The sequence below is a fragment of the Stegodyphus dumicola genome, chromosome 2 (genome assembly GCF_044657685.1).
Source record: "Stegodyphus dumicola isolate Sdum_Otavi_A_Nest chromosome 2, ASM4465768v1".
Lineage (NCBI taxonomy): Eukaryota > Metazoa > Arthropoda > Arachnida > Araneae > Eresidae > Stegodyphus > Stegodyphus dumicola.
The window spans coordinates 206,026,859-206,047,362 of NC_140769.1; the positions used below are offsets into that span (position 1 = coordinate 206,026,859).

General features: G+C 34.3%; 1 protein-coding gene across 2 annotated transcripts in view; it reads right to left on the bottom strand.

The window, feature by feature from the left end:
- Window positions 1–2,954: 2,954 nt before the first annotated feature.
- The window catches only part of LOC118192302 (uncharacterized), a 128,786-nt gene continuing 111,236 nt past the window's right edge, over window positions 2,955–20,504 (bottom strand). For both annotated transcript variants that reach the window (XM_035363243.2, XM_035363242.2), the window contains exons 13-17: window positions 18,848–19,075; window positions 17,105–17,261; window positions 13,304–13,359; window positions 9,744–10,030; window positions 2,955–4,032 (exon numbers count right to left, since the gene is read on the bottom strand). In XM_035363243.2, the coding sequence (XP_035219134.2) occupies window positions 3,096–4,032; window positions 9,744–10,030; window positions 13,304–13,359; window positions 17,105–17,261; window positions 18,848–19,075 (1,665 nt within the window). In that variant the 3' untranslated portion in view covers window positions 2,955–3,095. The remainder of the gene's footprint in view (window positions 4,033–9,743; window positions 10,031–13,303; window positions 13,360–17,104; window positions 17,262–18,847; window positions 19,076–20,504) is intronic.

A 20,504-nucleotide genomic window follows, 5' to 3' on the forward strand; every position in this document is an offset into this window, starting at 1 on the left:
TAAGAGTTGCTTGCTGGGCTGCCTCCAATTTCATGGCGTACAACAGAGCGCTTTTTATGTCCTTTACATTTGCCATTCGAAGAGCTTTTTGTATTTCAGGATCCCGGATGCCGTCGATGAAATATTGCAGCGACAGGATTTCTCTTGTTTCTGTCGGGCACTCCGAAAAGGCGTGATGTGACAGCCTTTCAACATCCGTGGCGAGCTCCTGAAGTGATTCAGTGGGCTTCTGTTGACGGGATTTTAATTGAAGCCTGCTGTAATCTTTTAAACATTTCTCGCCAAAGCGCCGGACAGAGCTTCGAAATCTAACCTTTTGTTTTCGGGAAGAGTCTGAAGGATATCCGCTGCGTCGGCTCTTAAAGAAGCGGCGAGATGACAGGCCTTAGCTTGGGAATCCCATCCATTCGCATCCGCAACGATAGAAAACTGGGTCTTGTACACTTGCCAGGATGTCTTCCCATCATATGTGGATAGCTTCAGAAATGGACGAGCAGGCATCGGTAAAAATTTAAAATCATCATTCTTGCTCCCTGCCGTCGCTACGAATTTCTTTAACGTTTCCATTTCTTTGGCAACTGCAGAAACTCTCTCATCAATTTGTTGTTCGACTTGGTGTTGGACGGCACAAACTCTTCCTTCAATTCGTTCCTCCACAGCCGAAACTCTCCCTTCTATATGTTCTTTTACAGAAGAAACTTTTTTTTCTATTTCTTCTTTCACCGAAGAAACTCTTTCTTCAATTTGATCTTTTACGAAAGAAACTTTTTCTTCAATTTGTCCAACTTTATTTTCAACTGTGTCAATTCTGCCTTCCATAGCTTCAAATTTATTTTCTATTATGCAGGTAATTTCTCTTTTCATTTCTTCTTGACATGCTTCAATCTTTTCTTGACCAGCTTGAACGGCTTTCATTTCGTCCTTAACGGATTCCTGGCCCAATTTCATTTCTTCCTTAACGGATTCCTGGCCCAATTTCATTTCTTCCTTAACGGATTTGACGGCCCCTTCCATCTTTTCTTGGAAAGCAGCAAATGCAGTCATCATTTGCCTGAATTGTTCTTCCATCGCTCTTGTTATTGGCATTCAAATCCCACTCCTGACACCAAAAATTGTTGCGTGCGTACGGGTTCGTTATGAAATGAATGCACAAGTCCGATGAAAAAAAATGAACAAAAATTTATTATTATCACAACAAAAATGCTTAAATTTTCTCAAATTATCACACAGTATTACAATATCTCACAGTAGTTTTCTTTTAACTACTCAAATGTCCAATAGAACGTAATTCAAAACAGCTAAAGAACGCTAACCCACGAATTCGCTACAATCAACAACAGTAGTTTTTTTTAAACAACAACAAACTAAGCAACTACTACAAACTGAGATGTTTTCCTCCTTTTATAAGATTTTAAAATCACGCGCTAGAATTTTCCAATACTTTCTCGAAATCAAAAAGAGATATTTATTTATTTAATGCACGCGCTCTTGTATTTTCAATTTTCCGGCTTAGCTTTCTTTTAATATTCGTCACGCGCTGCACTGCGCGAGAAATAAAACCAATTAATTTATAATTGAACTAATATTAGCTTTTTAAATACCAAATTCGTAACAATACTATGAAAGAATTATTTCATAAGATAAGACAAAAACTGCTGGATACCTACAAAAGCATTACTGTCAGCTTGCGAATAAGGGTATGAGACTATAAAGCACCAAACTGATTTCCTATTTCATAACTGCAACAAAAGAATATGAATCCAAATGATATAGGCCTAGCTGAAGAATTTAGGAATGTGTGCTAATTTATTAAAAATGACAATTACTCTGTCTGCTGGTTTTGGCATCTGAACTCGGATGCTGTATTCAGTGCTATATTCAGAGATTTTGGAAGGCGGGTGCTAAGATCGGCTAGCAGCCCGCCGCATACTAGGCCGTAGATTGAAGACTACACCACATAGGCCATAGATTGAAGACTGTAAAAAGGTTTTGGGACTAGTGGACATAAGACAAGTCGCATACACGGCGGCCAGACTCAGAATACCGTCGGCAGATCAATACTCTTTAAAACAGTCACTTGATAGGCACACACAACTCCAACTGCATCATTGTCAGCCATCCGGGCACAGGCAGCACTTTCAATATGGGCCCCTGAGTCTATCCTACCGTAAGTCGCCTGGTTAAAGGTATTTGGCACCGCTGGTGTTCATTTCGGATTCTGCCAATGACATATCTGCCCATTATCGCCTCCGGTAGGAGTGCTGTAGCGCTCGAAGGGACTGGACCGCAACTGAATGGAAACAGGTTGCCTTCAGCGATGAACTAAGATTCAGTTTGGGCTCTGTTAATAACATTTAGTGCTTGGAAGCCACAAGTGAACACCTGCCCTACTTTCGCTTTACTGCGGAATAAGCTATCTCAGCTGATGTGATGGTATGGGATACTGATCCATAGTGCCATGACAACCCAACAGTATGTTCTGGGCATCACTGCGCCATATTATCATCCTTTCCTAGCCTGTTTGATGCCCAGATTTCTCACCGATCAAGCATGTCTGTAATTAGAGGTGGTAAGATGGATAGCCAAGGATTCTGTGTGCCTCTAAATCTCGCTGTATTGCATCGTACGTTCATGATACAATTACATCAATAGCGTATTAGAATCTCCATTTATTATTTTTAGTTATAATAAATGATCCATTTGCTTTGATTTTATAATCAATTACTTATAGCAACCTTATTCACATATGACTCATAAATATAAAATTCTCTTGATTCTGATAAGTCTTTATTGGTGCGCAAATTTTTATGGTAGTGAGGATATAAAGGAAAGTTTTTATATATCTTTAGTATTCTAATAAAGTGAAGCATAGTAATCATAACGATAGGTACTAATATGTTGGATAAGATTTTTTTAAAATTTTGAATGTTAATCTGAAAATGAAATTACACAAATTTTTACATAATATATTTATTGCAGTGAATTATTGGATGGCTTCTTTCTGAATATGAAAAATATAAATTGCGTAACTTCCTCTAATGGTTTCGTGTGATGATTACCTGAAAAGTAGCATATAAGTATCTAAGAATCTAATGTTACAATTCAACTTGTGGAGTAATATTTCTAACACTGGAGTTATTGTTTAAATTTCTTAGAGATTTATAATCAAGTCTTTCTTCATCTTCTTTTTTAGAGTAACCTAAACGATTTGTTCTTCCAAATCCTTTTGTACCTTTGTATTTATATTTGGAAATATCTGGAGATCCAGGCGTGGATCGATTATTGTATTCTGAAGTACTGGTGCTAGGATGAGCTGTCTCCTTATTCTTGTCGATGTTGTCCGAAATGCAATCGTGAGGGGATGAATGGCTACTAGACTGTATCTGTTTCGAGCTCCTTTGCTTCAGATCTTCTTCGAATTCCGAAAATGTTTCTAAATGTTTCGTGCAATCGTAATACTGGCGTTCGTTTTGTTCATCACTAAAAGTAAGATCTTCGTCTCTTATAGCCGTTTCATATTTGTCTAGTGATTCCAAGCTTCCTTCTGTTGCACTTATGTAAGGTTTAATATACTCTGAGGTATTTCCGTCACTAAATTTTGGGTTAGTTTCAGTTAGCTTTCCACATTGCGTTGTCAAATCAGGTGCTCGTTCGCTGAAATACTGCAACTTTCCTTTCGTTTTGCCGCGTGCTGGATAAGAGGAAACGTTTTTTGAGTGTTTCATTTGCGATGCATTATTCCAGTTCCTTGACCCGGATAACGGATGAGGAGAATACGTGTTTCTCTCTGACTCTGTATCAGAAATTGCAGCCAGATGGATAGGCTTTGGTGTTATTAAACACTGACTACTCCAGTCTACTGAAGACTCAACTCTGGGTTCTTCCCCTTCTTCATCTACTTCTCTGAAGCTGCCATACCTCTGCTGCAGTTGGTTAACCGAAAGTTCTTCTTGAGGTTGTAATACTTCTTCCCGATTTGAGGATCGGATATGTCTCCAATGGCTTTTGTTCAAGTCTTCATCCAGCACCGAACTGGAATAAATAATATAAATTAGTACGTTAAAAATAACTTCATTCCTCATTTCTTAAGTCAGCACAAAACTCATAGAACTTTATTACAGTAATCTCTCTGCGTAATCCAATAGCTTTTAGTAATTGCAGACTTTGCCAACGATCTAAATTACAGAATTTGGCATTACATCATCATTACTGATAATAACAAAGTTCAGGTAATGATGTGTTCGTTTTGTATTGACAATTCAAGCTAAGTTATTTCATTCATTCATTGACGTTATTATTGCTGAGTTAAAAAGAGTGCCTTAGTAGTTGTTCAGATAATTGGAATATGTTAAAATGCCTGAGTGACGAACAATCTGTATGTGGTTAAAATAATATAAAGAGGTGTTGGATTATCAGATGGCGAATATATTTTCGTGAGTAATTTTTAGTCGTACTTCTATATCTAAGTATTTTTTTACTTTTAATTTACAAACACTTTAATCTAAAGTTAATCTTTTAATATTAACAAAGAAGACTGGGAAGAAAGAAGACATCCTATATAGATGCATTGAGCTGCCTCAATCGAAGTGAATGAACCGATCGCAATAACATCAAATAAAAATGAAATACAAAATAAAAATGAATCTTTTGGCTTCATTTCAATGCTGATTAGCACCATCGGTTCAAACAAAAAGAAAACGTTAGCATAAACAGCACTGAAATGTGATAATAAGCTATTCACGAAACAACACGAACGCTGAAATGATAATTCCCAGTTGATTTATCGTATTCAATTGAATAAACAAGCAAACTAACCGCATTTAATTAATGATAGTTAAAGACTTTTTCATAAAATTAATTCTCCTGGATACAATAAAACTGGAAATTTAACTCTTTTACTTACGAAGAACAACTCCTGACTCATGTCAACTTTAATTTGACTGCAAAATTAAGCACTTACGTGGTCGCTGTACAAAATGAAAATGGGGTGAGTGTGTTACAATTCAAGAAATCTTAAAAGCCTCAACTAAATTTTTTAAAAGTCGAAAGTCCAGATTTATATCATTTTAAAAATGTGAATGGTCAGAAAAGCTTGATGTAACGAAAATTTCACAGTTTTATACAATCAGTATGATTATATAAAATTATAGGTAATTATTTTAGTACGTATAGATAGGTTTAAATTAATTTTAGCAGAAGCAAACTGAAATCAGAAAAGGATTGAATAATCTTTCCTATTACAGTAATGCAAAATGTCTTTCCTTTGAAGGAAAAATTTGAACTAATTTGAAAAATTGATATGTTGATTTTTATTTTTGCACTCGTATGTAGTTCTCTCGAAAGAACACATCAAATGACACAGAGTAGCGTTGAGGAGAAACTGCTATTTGAAAAAGGAAAACGACTTTCAAAATAAGCTTGTAAAGAATTATCAAATTTCTTCGTGTATACTGTCATCATGTAAAGGATCAAAACGTCCAGATACTGGACATTTACAATTTTGAACTCCAGTGAGGGCACAGTTGATTTCTGACGTTTCGTGTTATAAAAAAAAAAAAAAAAATCTGATAGCTTCTACAGGTATGGGTAGAAACTAGGCCTGCGCCTCTGTAGTGTTATAGGTTATTTAGGTTTGTTTTATCTAGCTAGTTGTTAAGCTTCCGCCCCAGTTTGAAATTTCGAGAATGCCCCGTGGGCGGTCGGAGGATTTTCTACCTCTCCTCAACCATCAATGTTTCGAGAGGATTTCGGCTCGCCGTTTGTTTTGAGTGCTCCCTTACCGCGTAGATACTATATTCTTACAAATATCCATGCTTTCTCCAGAGTTCAATCCCGGGCCCATCGGTACGGCAGTCAGCGTCACTAACTAACCCGTCCAGGCGGCTGATAGTTTCTACAGTAGTACTCAGACTAGAAAAGAGGTGAATAATACTTTATCACCTAATGGATTTTGAGGACTGTTTCTCATATTTCTTCTCAGTCAACCTTTATAAATAGAAAAGAATATGAAGAATTATTGTAAATTTTTGTATTTTTTGCCGTGTATAAAGAATTAGTTAATTAATAATTGAAGGATCTCTGGATCAAATCCTGGAGAGGATACAGTTGAGTTTTCGCGCTTTTTGCATAAAAAATTTTTGTTGATTTTTCGCGCTTTTTGCGCTTTTTGCTTTTTGCATTTTTTCCCATACTATATGAGGATTAACATACAGAGATAAAATCAAGTCTCAAGAGTTTGATCTAATTTATTGGATGTGATCTGAATTATCGTTTATATGTATGTATACTTTTTCTAAAGGTGTGACATTCGAATCTTCACTTTCAATGACTCTTCTAAAAGACCTGAAATTTCAAATTTCGAATCTTAGCGCGTTTCTCATTATTCGAATATTTCAAACCAAACCTAAAAACGGTTAAATGTTTTAATTCAAAACATTAGCTTAATACAAGCTTTCATTAAAAGGTAAACACAATTGCTGAAATTCCTGCAGAGTTTGAATCATAATACTGTCTCGTGACGGCTCTGAGAGTCATACCGATACAATACTAAACTAGTCATCTAGCTGTGCCAATCTCCTGGGATTTTCAAGTAATCGATGCAACGCACTTTCTCGAAAATTCTTGAAATTAATTTCTGTATTGTCTTAATTCTTGACATAATTAACCTACTACTAATTGGTCCCGGATGTTTTTAGCAGTTCATGTCATGGTATATAAATGCTGCCTCATATGCATTACTTTAGTTGTCTACCAATTGGATCCATGTCTGCATAAATTTCTTAATCCTTTTCAACAAACGTGGCTATATTTTTTAAAACTGCATTCTAAAATTTGTTTAGGCAGATTTTAAATTGGGCTTCACTTAAAACCTTTTAAGTTATAAGTAAAGGTTTTCTTCATTTCCTTCTTCTGTCCTTATTTAAGAGAAACGAAAGGTTTGAAATTCGAGAGTCCTTCCGAATTTGGATTCGAGGAAATTCAGGGTTCGAGTTTTTCCCTAAGAAAGTTAAATCATACTACCAATTCATAGTATGATGTTCAGTAAGATTGAACATAGACTATTAAATATAATAGCGTAAGATAAGTAAGATAGCAGCATTGCAAAGTCGATGATGTAATGGAATGAATCTTCATCATAAAAACTACGATTATAATAACAAAAGCAAAGTTTTATAAGTTCAATACAACGAAATAAGACTAGATGGTGGGAAGTATGTGAAGTAGGATTTAGACCCAAATTTCTGTTAAAATGTCTTGCAGAAAATGTTGAGACAGGTATCCGAATGAAGCTCTTACTAATTACAAATGCTTTCCGATATATTCTGGATGACTTAATATAAAATACTACACATCGGATGTTAATGTTTCTTATATTATTCTAGAATCTACTGTACTTCAAAGCGTGTGAAGAAACTCTCTTCCTTTGGTGATGTCAACTAAGATAACGCGAAGAAACTTTTAATTATGGGCTACATAAGAAGAAGCTGTCTAGAGTAATTAACTTCCTTGCGGTTCACGAAAATTTCATATTTAATTGAAGAATGAAGATTTATGTAGTTTATACATTATGCATCTAATTCTTTTCTGAATTTCTAGTTTGCTTTTTCTTATGTAGTATTCTTAAATTAAGTCATATCTTTCAGTGAAAGGCTGTTGGATGTTGGACCATCTGGGTTCTAGACTTGAAGGCACCATCACAAATTCTATCAATTTTGAAAGATACACTTGGCATTCTCTGCAATAAATCTATATTAATCCTTGTATCTTTAGCAGCTAGACTAACTGTATGTATTTGCCTTATCTGGAGTAAAAGTTTGAGTCAAAAGTCCTCTTGAGCTCTCTAGAGTGGGGAAGTCTTAAGAGACCAGTGTGTGACGAGGAGTCTGTAGGCATCTGGGATACTGTTATGGTTGAAGAAATGATTCAAGATAGGACTTAAAAGACCAGAATAAAAATTTGAAACAGAGTTTCAGCAGGCAAAGTGCACAATTAGAAATGTTAAAGCAGTAAAAAATTAAACAATTACAAATGCTGCAACACTGAAAAATAAAAGTAACATCAAGAATTTTCAAAATTAAAATTTCAAATTAAGATATGTACGTTTACGTCAGTTCCAGGTTTAAAGGAAAAAGGTTTCAGCTCAGTACCGGAGAAATAAAATGATTGGGTTGGATTATTCGATTACGACGGAATTGTCTCCTCCGGAATCAGAAAATATTTGTACGTGTACGGCCTCACAGCTCTATGGGCACACGAAAACTACCTGTCTCAGAAGTCGACTGTCTTCGAAAGGAAAACGTGCTGTATGTCAGATACCCACGAGGAGAGTAAATAAACAACTTCAGATAACCAACTCATTCAAGCACCAATAATAGAACGTAAATGTGAATTACCAATGCTTTAGCCGGCCGGTCAAAGGTCGTTTCGGGAGATGAAAGATTCATTTTTCATGGTTACTTCCGAATTTAAAGATAAACTTGGTTAGGTTAGATTATTTGAGTATGGTGGACCACACTACAGTTATCTATCTAAGGGAAGAGATGCCTTCGTGAACGACATCTCTAAAAAAACTAGCTCATATTCATGTTACACTTGGAGAAAAGGCACTAAAATCAACATGCAGCTAGCCCGTTTCACCTGAAACCGAACTTCTAGCATTCAGCTTTATTACACTGGAGGGTTTTTATGACCTAATTATTAAAAGGAACATAATAGTAGATGCTGAATAAGTAAATAGCGGAAATTCCTTAACTATTTATGATGAAAGCTTACATATATTTCTAGGGAGCTTCAATTTAGATATTGTTTAAATTTATAAAGGCAATTTTTCGGTATCTTTACCAAAGAAAGCTCAAATATCTAGTCAACTTGAAGTGAATATACAGATTATTTGATGAGTAAATGCTTATTGTGATTTCAGAAGTAGTGTTTATTCTACGAATAATCTATGATTGTTCGTAGGTATAATAACCTGTAAATTCCTTTAGTATTGAACTCTTCAGGCTGTATATGAAGCCATAAACGAAAATGCGTTTTGCACTTTCGATTCAAAGCGCTTCCTTTTGTGGGATGTTTTATTGGACCAGACTCGTTGGGAGATGATAAGAGTAGTGTAATACATTTAAGCCGAATTATCGGATTTTTTTAAGTGTCAGGTGCTGTATGTGGCCTCGCGTTTTCCCGCAAAAGAACGATGCTTCGAGATAACGTTCCAGATTAATTGTTTTAATCTTATTGCTCAAAAGTTTCAGTGTTTTGCAGTAGCGAGCATCGTTCACTGTTGCATTTTTTGAGAACTGGTCATAAGGATACTCTACAACGATAAAAAAAGATGTACAAAATTTTTTCAACAAACTTCAAACTTGATTGAGTTCACTAATGGAGGAATCGCTCACGTCTGAGGGTCTTGTGAACAAACCAGATGACTAACCATGTGCGTGTAATACCCACAATAGACAAGGTCTGGTCTTTCAGAAGAGTCAAATGAATTTGTTTGTAGACATTAGGTATTTTTTTAAAGCAGGAAACGTGAAAAATGAGCAACACCTTCCCCGGGACTTGAACCATGGGCCTCTTGAATACGCGCCGAGCGTACTGATCACTACACTACGAAGGCATGCTAAGAAAGTGGGAGAAATACTTTATATGTTTTTCCTTTTTTCATTGCATGCACCGAAACCATAGACTGAATTCATTTATTTATAAAACAAGTCTCACTCAAAAGCATTGAATTCTAATCTTACCTCCTTGATGAGCAAGAAGATGATACGTTATCTAAAGATCTCCACTGAGTCCTCCAAGGAAATTTCTTCACTAAGAAATGTGCTTTGTCACTGTCGTGGAGACTTGAACTATCACTGGCCTCCACGCAGCTCATACTGCTCGATGAATTACGTCGTAGTGCTCTACTTCTTTCGTACAACCTGGTATCAGAGTGTGAACCTCGCAAACCACCTGGACCACTGGAGAACGACGATGAGCGGCTGTTTGCAGCAGATCCTGTATCATAATAGCGATCGCTGTCAGCCATCTGTGGAAAGCATTAAATTAAATAACAAATTTACAGTAAGATTATAAGTATATTTTATCTACATGGATAAACAGCAGTTTTTTTCGCAAAGAACTGTAGATCTATCATATCGGATTTCAAAACGGGATTCACTAATAGATATTTTTCATGAATTAAATTTATCTCTTAATTTAATTAAATTAAGCTTCTTTGCAAAATTTTCAGGAACAGTTGTAAATAAAACTGATCATTATGAACTGATCAAAACTGAAACGGCCTGGTATATAAGACGACTCTGAATAAGTGAAGGCGGTTGCAAAGCAATATGTAGTATCTTCAGAGAAGGTTGATACAAGTCTAGATAAGGCATATGAATGATAGGGTGTCTCCCTGAAACTGCCAGATTTATTATGTCCGAAAGAACATTTTATTCTTAGAAAATGAAAGATATTTTTACATACTTAAAACAGGTAAATGTTCCAATTCAAGAATATTATTCGATGTGAAGCGTTACCCAAAGAAACAGCGAGTTTTTATCGTGAAATTTTATTGTAAGAAGGGTGAACGTTATGTATAGACTGTTAGAAAGCTTTATGTATGGCACGGCTTTTAATGAAGTTTGAAAGAAAAGCAATTAATTGTGAAATATAATAATCATAACATTAAAAAAAGAAAATTAATCTATTGCTTCATATATAGCATAAAATGTAACGCACATTGCTGATAAGTAGAGTCATAATAAAGCATCTTTTGAATTACATGTAAGAGGAGGGAAAATTATCACTTTACAAATAACTAAAAAATCTGATATTTATATAATTAATATAAAATTATCATGTAAATAATTAACTGATATAAAATTTTATGTGTAATAATAAAATAATATAAAATTGTTATATGTTACGTATACAACTTTTGATATTAACAGATATCTGTTAATTACAAAATTAGAGAAAAAATAAAATATCTACTTTTAGAGGAAAAAATCAGAATTTTGCCTTTTTTTTAATGGCCGGTCGTTTTATTAAATAGCCATTTAGTCTTGCGTCACTACAAGGGCAGGAAGTAGTGGCCATTTTATTATGGAATCACCTTACACCCATGCCATCTCCGGGGACTCGAAGTCGGGCCCATGGCTACAGCAGTTAGTGTTACTACTAAACCACTTTGCTAGCTGGGCAGCAACAATCAGAAAATAGCTTAGTTCTATTCGAACTCGTAATTTACTGGCTCACGGAAAATTTAAAAATTTCGGTAAATACTCAAACGATCGAGCTAGCTGGCAATAACAATAGAAAATCGGAAATTTAATCGTATGCAAATAGACGATAAATTAAGGCCTTTCTTGTTGTCAGACTTCTGGGAACATAGACATGCAGTAATCTCTTTTAAAAAGGAAAAATATTCTAGAGAATTTAGTTAATGTTAATTAATGAGGTAAAAAAAGTGCATCGCTGTGTAGCTTATAATAGCAAATATTTATATCAAGGTGAAAAAATATTCTACTTATAAAGAAATCTATTCAAAATTATCATCTGAAAGACATATAGCATCATAAGTAAATTAAATTTGTTAGAGTAATAACGAAACCTCCAAACGATTCGAGCCATGCTATTTAGTAAGCTAAACGTTGAGAGTAGATACCACAATTTTTGGACACGTAATTTCCATTCACAATTTCTTTGGCTGTCTGAAATAAGTCTCGAGTGACAATGTATCACAATGTATCTCGTCATGCGCAATGATCGCGAATCCAGTGCAAGCATCACAGACATGACTCACCTGAGATATATTCCCTGCGTTGACAGACCAGTGCAGGCGCCGCAGACATAGAGATATTTACTTATTCGGAGATATGTTTCCTCGTGTAGATGGGGTTTTACAGGATCATGGCTGACACATAATTAATGCGGTAAAATGACAGTTCAGTATATGATGGATGCGGGAACAAAGAATAACGTTATTTACGTAAGGTATCATTCAAGACTAAAACAACGAACGACACATATTAGAAAGATAAATCGAGGTACTACTGCATACGGTTTTAATAAGCTATAGAAATTATCGTGATGAAAGAAAGGATATGTGTGAGTGCAGCTTCGATCAATTTTACTTGCATTCTATAGAATGGTGTAGACAATCAGCGTGTGCCATTTAACTGAGAGGCAAAACTGCTCTCGTCTGTAGTTGAGAAAGCGTTTCGCGCCTTGGAATTCAGCAGAATATAATTCACCCTTTGAAGACCAAAACCCCTTAGACGGCCTTTCATTCAAACGATGACAACCGCCCGATACGGCCGAGGTTGCGATGTTGTTTTCTTCCCCTTTCTTTAATATATGCAGTAGCAGGTGTAATTTCTCCAAATCCATTTATCAGTTTATTGCAGACAACTTGTCCTAAAAGACTAATGGAAGCTTCGATTATAAGAAGTAGAAAGGGTGCCATTTTAAGTTTTCACACCTCTTTATCCGTTAATAGACGGGAAGGAAAGAAACGTACGGGGTGAATAATGCATGGGAACGGACATTTCGGTATTTTAAGCATACAGCTTAGAGAAGGTTTCTTGTTTCTTACTGTTAAAGTTATCTGCCTAAAGGAACAGATGCCTTCAGAGAAGACGCTTTGAGGAAAATAGCTTGTGTTCACAAATATGCCATGGGGAAAAACACGGAAACTCTCATGCAGCCGTCCTTTCCGTGAGATATGAACCCGAACTGAACTATCATTATTCAGGGATCAACAAAGTTGATCGAAGTTTTATTGTGTATCCGAGTTCTGCACTATACTCTCAGAATTTAAAGAGTAACAAATTTTTGAGATTTAAAACATTCGAAACGGATTTCAGATAATTAAATATCTGTTTGAAACACTACAAAATAATACAACCGTTAAAATGAGAGGTATAGAAACATATCCTAGTATAATTGTTAAAAATTTAATGAGAATGCTGAATACTTGATCAAAATAAATATATTTTTGAAAAGAAGTCAAGGTTAGAACTTATATTCTTGTTTTGGAAAAGAGTTATTTGAAATTTATATTCTAGAAATTTTTGGATTTTTAAATTGCGGATGCGTGAATTCTCAATGAATGTTCCTTTGAATTTTAGAACATCAGTAGAGGAAAGCTATTTAGCATGCATGGAATAATTAACACAGAGTATTTATCATGCATGAAATAATTTTCACATAAATATAAATTTTTCTGAATAAAAATTTTCCGGAGAACTTAACTGATGTGAAATGCAGCCTATCGTAATTCGAGATTAGATAATAATAACAATTAAACACTTACTTCCGATTCCGCAGACCATGTAGCAGATTTTTTCTCTTCAGAATCAGATACTCTGTCTGTAAAATAATAATAATACTAATAGCAATAACTGTTGCATTTTTTAAACAAATTCCTAAATAAAAATAAAATAAAAGTTTTATTAATAAAATACTAAATAAAATTACTAATATTAATTAATATTACTAAATAAAAATTTTAGCAATAAATATTTTGTTAGGTGTTTTGAGTTATGACAAAATACACGAGGGCTGTCTGCTTTAGAAAAGGGATGCCTTCTTGACGGACCTTTTTAACGGATACTAGCTCGTAATTATGTTACACATAAGAAAAACACGAAAGTTCTCACTGTAACGCTAAATATATTGTAGAGTGATTGTTTTAAAACAGGATGCTTGACAAAAGGGCTGTAGTCATTATTTGCTATAATTGTTCCTAGATATGTGATTTTAGTTACAAGATTTCTTAAAAAGAAAATACAGAGTATTGTTTAAAGTCGAGAACGTATCGTAAAAATGGATGTTTTATATATTACATATGGAATAAAAATTCCAAACAATAAAATATACGCTCTTATTTCATGTTACAAATATATATTTGTATAATTTGCTATTCAATTAATGCCAACTTATGTCCCTTTTATTTGTTTCTAATTGACTAAAATTTGAGATATTTACATCAAATTTATGGAGAAAATGCAAAAGATTGATTTTTTTAAATTTTAAATGTGGCAGACTGTTGACTACCAGACTATTAGACATCTGCGACCTTCAATGTTTCCGAATAATGCAGTTGAAATTAATTGGTATGGAACACTGCCTAAGTAATTAGACACCATTATCTCTCTAGATTAGCATTAAACGCAAACAGAGAAATCATCCAGTCCAAATAGATAAGCCTATGAGCAATCATCGCCCTTCAAAACTATGAATTTTGCGACAGCAGCATGTCTTTAGAGAATTTGGAATTAGACTGATTTGTATCAAGAATATACGAAGCCTTCTCGCTACATGTTTGCAATGACTATTTATGGAAAGTCTATTAGTAAATTAAACTCATCCAAAATTTTAGACAGTAAAAGCTATTATCAGGTTACAGAAAAAACACGAAATGTTTCTTGGCGAGGAAATATCATTTTCATTACCATTAATTCCGCAACAGAAGGAAATTTACTGAAAAGCTGTTAAATGCTGAAATAATCTTAAAATTTTTAGATCTGTTAATGCATAGATCTTAATTTCGACATAATGCAGCAGGAGGTTATTACGAAAACTATAACATGACGCAGAGAATTAAAATTGGGTAAAATAAAAAAAAAAAAAAAAAAAAAAAAAAAAAAAAAAAAAGAAAGAAACCATTTGAAAGGCCTTTTAAATTTTATATTACGCCCGAACGGGCGTTTTTTTTTTCTTTTTTTTCCTTTTACATACACATACACGTTTCGAGAGCATTTAGGCTAACGCCAAATTTTACTAAAAATATTTAAAAACAGCGTATTAGCATTTGCGATAGACAATCTCGCGCTCTGGAGATAAACGAGATAAACATATTTTATTCCGTACAGCGTTGCTACTGCTCGCTTTGAAATCGTTGATTTTGTTAAACAAAATTCTTTAACGTTTTACACAATGTGAAATAGACAATAAAAAAAAATTAAAATTAAAAATTCGGGCTTCCAAGTGCTCATATTCGGATGTAGGATTACGTTAATCAAAATTTGATGGGTCTAGGTACCGTTGTTTTCTCAAAAGGCGAGAAACATACATATATTCATATAGATTCTTCATTATTTAACTTTTTTAAATAAACTACAGGGCAATAATATTTGGTCGCAATAATTTGAAAAGTGATTTAACGCTTTTAGTGACTCGATGCAAAATGCCGTTTCGAGACTAATAACCCTTATGGGCTAACACTCCTTTAACTAAAAAAATAACGTAGGCCTTGTTCTCACAGGTTTTTGGAGGATTTTATCATGAAATTAGGAAATGTTACTTTGTTGCTGTTCCTCACTCTTCCGTTTCGTCGAGTATCGACTCAAAGACGTGGAGAAATAAATAAGCCAAAAATGCGTCAATACGGCACCGAAAATGCATGGTTTGATTTGCAGGACTTTCTAACGGACCCTAATCTATGTTACACACCGGGAAAATCACGAAAGTCTATGTCCGATATCGGGATTAAAATCCCAGTCGAACTACTAGCTTTCAGTAGGCTGGCTTTAACGGTAAAAGTACCATTTATTCTGGCGGACGTGTAGGTAATATTAGCAAACTTTAGTAATACTAGTAAACTTTAGTAATACTTTAGATCTTTAGAAAGTAATAACTTTCTAGTGACTAGTACGCCAGTCCAAAATGTGCACCAAATCTGGTGTAGAAACTGTAACGCACCAGATGACGCTGTTTGCGCTTGAATTCCTTGGGATAGTGCAGAACCTTGATGATTGAGAGAGATGTAACACGAAGGCGAAGCATTAAATAAAGTTTATATGCATTTCCATTTATTGTAAATGTATTTATTGTGTCGTCCAAAAAAATTTAGAGAAAATGGCAAAAGGCGAGAATGCGTCTGACAGGTAAGCGAGGTTTCTTTATAATTTATTATTGAGTTTTAGCGACAAAAAATGTATATGCGTATTTACATCTGGTAACCTGTTTATGCCACGTCACAAGTAACTGCGGATATTGATGCCATTACGAATAAGCAGAAAGAATGAACATCAATACCTCCAACATCGTAACTTTCCTTTTGATGAACATCGTTATCTATTCTTCGACATTATCAACCATTATATTGTTAAACCTTGTGGTTCTTACATTCCCCAAAGAAAGAAAGAAGCAATATAGATTAAGCGATTTCACAATTAACCAATTGACGAAGATCACGATTTAAACTATTAAGACAAAGATATCATCTACACTGAAATATTTTGTTCAAAGAAACACAAAATGAAAGTAAGCTATTTTATTATTACTGGAGCATTGAAATGATGTTATAGCGAACAGATCGTGTTGAAAAAACAAAGGTTTACTGAATGAATACTGATTCGAAGTTTCGAGCATTCCTTTTTACCAGTTTGGTTTATTTATTTTAGGGCTCAACAGCTCAGTTTGACAGAAGTCTCTTAACTTCAGCTGGGGACTGTTACTTGATTTCGCACGAACGTCAGCATTTAGTGACAAGTGGTGCAAATGGTGCAAGTGGCAAATGTATTGAGAAAATTAATATATGCCTAGAAAACAATGAACAAGCAATCTGTACAACTCAAGGATAACGTTTATAAAATTTTACAAACACTTATGTTTTATACAGGGTGACTGCTAATTCATGGTACAAACTTTGAGGGCTGGTACAGGACATTGTAACAATCACATTATGTATAGGAATGTATGGTTAAAAGTGAATCATCGTAGCACAAACAACAGGAAAGAACAAATGATAGGGAAAATGTTTTATTTTCATAACACCATTGTTTACAAGTGGAAATTAATTTACAAAGATTAATTTACAGAATTAATCAATTTACGAAACTAATTAAACTAATTCAAAATTAAAAATAATTAAAATTAATTTACAAACTGCTGTAGTTACAGTGTCCTGTACCAGCCCTCAAAATTTGTACCATGAATTAGCGGTCACTCTGTATAAATGTGCATACGGTTGAAATAAATTCGCCAAAACATTTTTTTCAACGCTATTTAACCGCTGAATGAATACAGTTAACCTGTTCATTAAATGTATCATGGATTGTAGCTCAAAATATACTAGGTTGCCGTGGGTTGATGTAAACTGAAAGAATACCTGGCCTAGAAATGGATAATCGAAGTGTTTCTTTCTTCAGCTCGTGAGCCGTTGCCATAAGATCATTAGGTGAAAAATCAATATTTGCCCAATCATTGTATGGGGTCATCGATAATTGCCGTAGTCGTTCTTGCAACCAGTCATCCGTCACGAGATCCTGGCAGAAAACGAAAATTCAAATCAAATATCTGGCTGCATAAAAGAAATATGTTACAAAATTCTTTTAGTATAGTAGTTTACAAAATCCATTTCATACAAAATGTATTCAACAATACAAGATGCGCAAGAAAGTTTTTTTGGTTTAATTTCTAAAGTTAGAAGTGCTGGAAATGCTTATGGAAGCCTGTTGGAAAAGGCGGAAATTTATATATATAAATCTGAAAACTTTCGGTTTTTATATTACGCCCTAAGAGGCATTTTTCATTTACACGCATATACATGTTTTAAGAGCCTTTGGACTTAAAATGTTAAAAAGAGCCTACCCTTAGAATTTACAGTATTTTGCGCTAGTGTGGAAAAACAAAGTTCAGCTATACATTCAAATAGCTAACATCACTACCAGTTTTACTAACTGTTAAAAGGAGTATTGCAGACAGTGGAAGAATGTTCTGCTAATTGTGATATATTTCTACAAATTACATTAACTCATTTTACTTGGGGCTGTGGTCTAAAATGACTATCTAATACTGGAGTTAGTTTTAACTGCAGTACTGATAGCATTGTATTTCTTCTTTTTTTTTGTGTGTGTGTCTAGGTAACTGTATGTAGTTTTCACGGCATTCCTTATGTGTAATGTGAATTCGGGTAAATTTCTATTAGAAAATTCTCCAAGAAGGTTGCCTTTCATGTAGGCAGGTAATGTGTTCGGCCATAATCAAGTAAACCAGTTCAATCCTTATTGCTGTACAAATGGGTGACAGAAAATGTAGCTATTTGTCCAAATGCGGTTTTTTACCACTAATTACATTTCAATATGTATGTCAAAAAGTCAAAAGCTGGAAAATAATGATAGTGGTACTGAAAATACCGCTCATGGGTTGCACAATGTGGCGAAGGTAAAGAAAAACTGTTTAATGTGGTTACTTACGCAAAACGTTTCCATAACTGTACAAAATGCGTATATGATGAAACCCAGAGGGTTTACCGCCAAGGTGCCAAGCCCCGATTTATATTTGGCTGCTGGCTGTAGAAATTTAAAGGCACAGTAAATGTTCAGCACTTGAAAAATTATGATTAATTCACTGAAAAATTCGAAAAAGGTTAGGAGAGAGCTTTGTAACAGACCGAGAGAACAGCTAAAGAATTTAATTAAAAAATGTTAGGATATATTTTACTGAAACAGTATTGAGTTTTACTGAATGTATGCTAATCGAATGCATTTTGTTATTTTCTGAGAATTTTTGTGATGGAAAAGTTTTGAGTTGCCCTAATGACATTTTAAAACATTGCTTCATTTTCGTGAACATAAAGAAGGCATCATTATAGTTCAATATCACTCGCGTCGATTACGCATTCCCAGTACGTTCAACAGCTAAAATTACACAACTGATGTGCTGAAGCCTGTTGTTTCTTATCTCCAAGGGCATTCTCTGGGTTCTTGAATGAAAAAGATAATGCAGCACTATATGTGACACCAATTGTTGTTGCGCTGGATGCTGTGTGCCAAGGCAACATCCAAAAATTATTGATGGCAGCATGGCTGCCAGATCCAGAGATTTGGGATTAAGAGGTTTAGCCACTTACCTCGGACGGACGACGTGTTGTTGTGTCGACTGACCACGCCTTGATGTTCTTGAACTTATTTCTTCTTTTGTCCCAAGTTGGAAGTATTGTGACTGGCTCACCTTGACTTGTAACTCTGTGCAATGCTGCTTGAAGCAAGACAGCAGACATGTCCCTATGTAATAGTTCCCACCTAAGGTGGCAAACTTGTCTTGTGCGTTCCATGAGACTTTGTTCCACATCTCTTGCCTAAAAGTTATACAGAATGCTGTAAAATGTGAAAAAAAGTGGTCTGCAGCTTTTGAACTGAAAAGGAGAAAATGGTATTAGGAAAATTAAGAAAGTCTACATGACTAACTACAGAGTGGTGTAAATTACAAATGCAGAAACTAACCTAAAATGAAAAGGTAAATTTTACTACAAATATAAATATATAGTCACGAAACAAACATCCAAAAAAAGTAACTGCTAATACAATGTAGTTTTATTCTTATAAATTCTCTTGAATATTTATTTCTTAAGTGTTCAAACTATTCATCTTCTGTAGTCACAAATATCTATAACTTTGACTGGACACCCAAGCTCAACTTGCGACAAAATACTTTACTTTCATTAAGCTCCTTTCAAGTTTCGTTTATGTATTGAATCACGTCATCAACAACACATGGCTTTCTCAGAAACATTCTAAAAGAAGAAACGCATTTTGGAACTAGACAACTGAACTTCTTCATTCTACTGCGAACTTCTGCTCAAGTAAGTCACGCACAGTAATTCACATGTTACAAATGTATTCCAAGTACTACCTGTAAACTAACGTTTGAGCTTATTGTAACTATATATGTAGATGATATCTATTTTTACGTCTTTTCCTGAATATCTAAACTCTTGGTCGGGAAATCAAGAAATTGTAGTTTATGAAATGAATCAAAATATCATAGTCTTTCTACAGCAGCTTTGGCCAGGTAACACCTTCCAGTAAAAATTTACGGTACTTCGGAACAAAATTATTCGCCACATAGCCGCATTTATTGAAAAAGGGAAAGATGATTGCAATTTGAAAATCTCTAGTTACAATCTAGTACTGCAAAAAATAGTTTACAATTCCAAATTTCAAAAAGTTAAAAGAAATACTAACAAAATTTAAAACACGTAAAATATCATTAAAAACGACATTCTGATAATTACGTAACATATGGCATTAGAAATATTTTTTATTAATTACAACAAAGCTGCCAGTTGTCATAAAACATTTAAGGTCAATATATTGCAAATTAAATGTATTTTAATTTATTGAAAAAAGTGAAATTAAGATTTAAAACATTAAAAAGTGCGTTTGTTGCTTTTAAACTACTCAGTTTGTTAATTAATGACTAAATTTGAAAATTAAATTAATGGCATTATGTTTTGCTGAATAACATTATTCTGAAAATCATGCGTTACATATATTTAAAGGTCTTAAAGTTTTGCTCACTGACAACACTTTCCAAGGACTACTTCCAGATTCATTTCCTTTTTATCATCTGTTAGTTTCTGTTATTATACATTAATTACTTTTTTTTTGCTAGGACAAGATTTGTTTATTTGAAGCAGTAAACTTCCTTCAAGATTATTGGAGAAGGTGAGAAAGAAGAATCAGCTTAATATTTGTAAATTATGCAGCACTAATTTTGATGGTTTA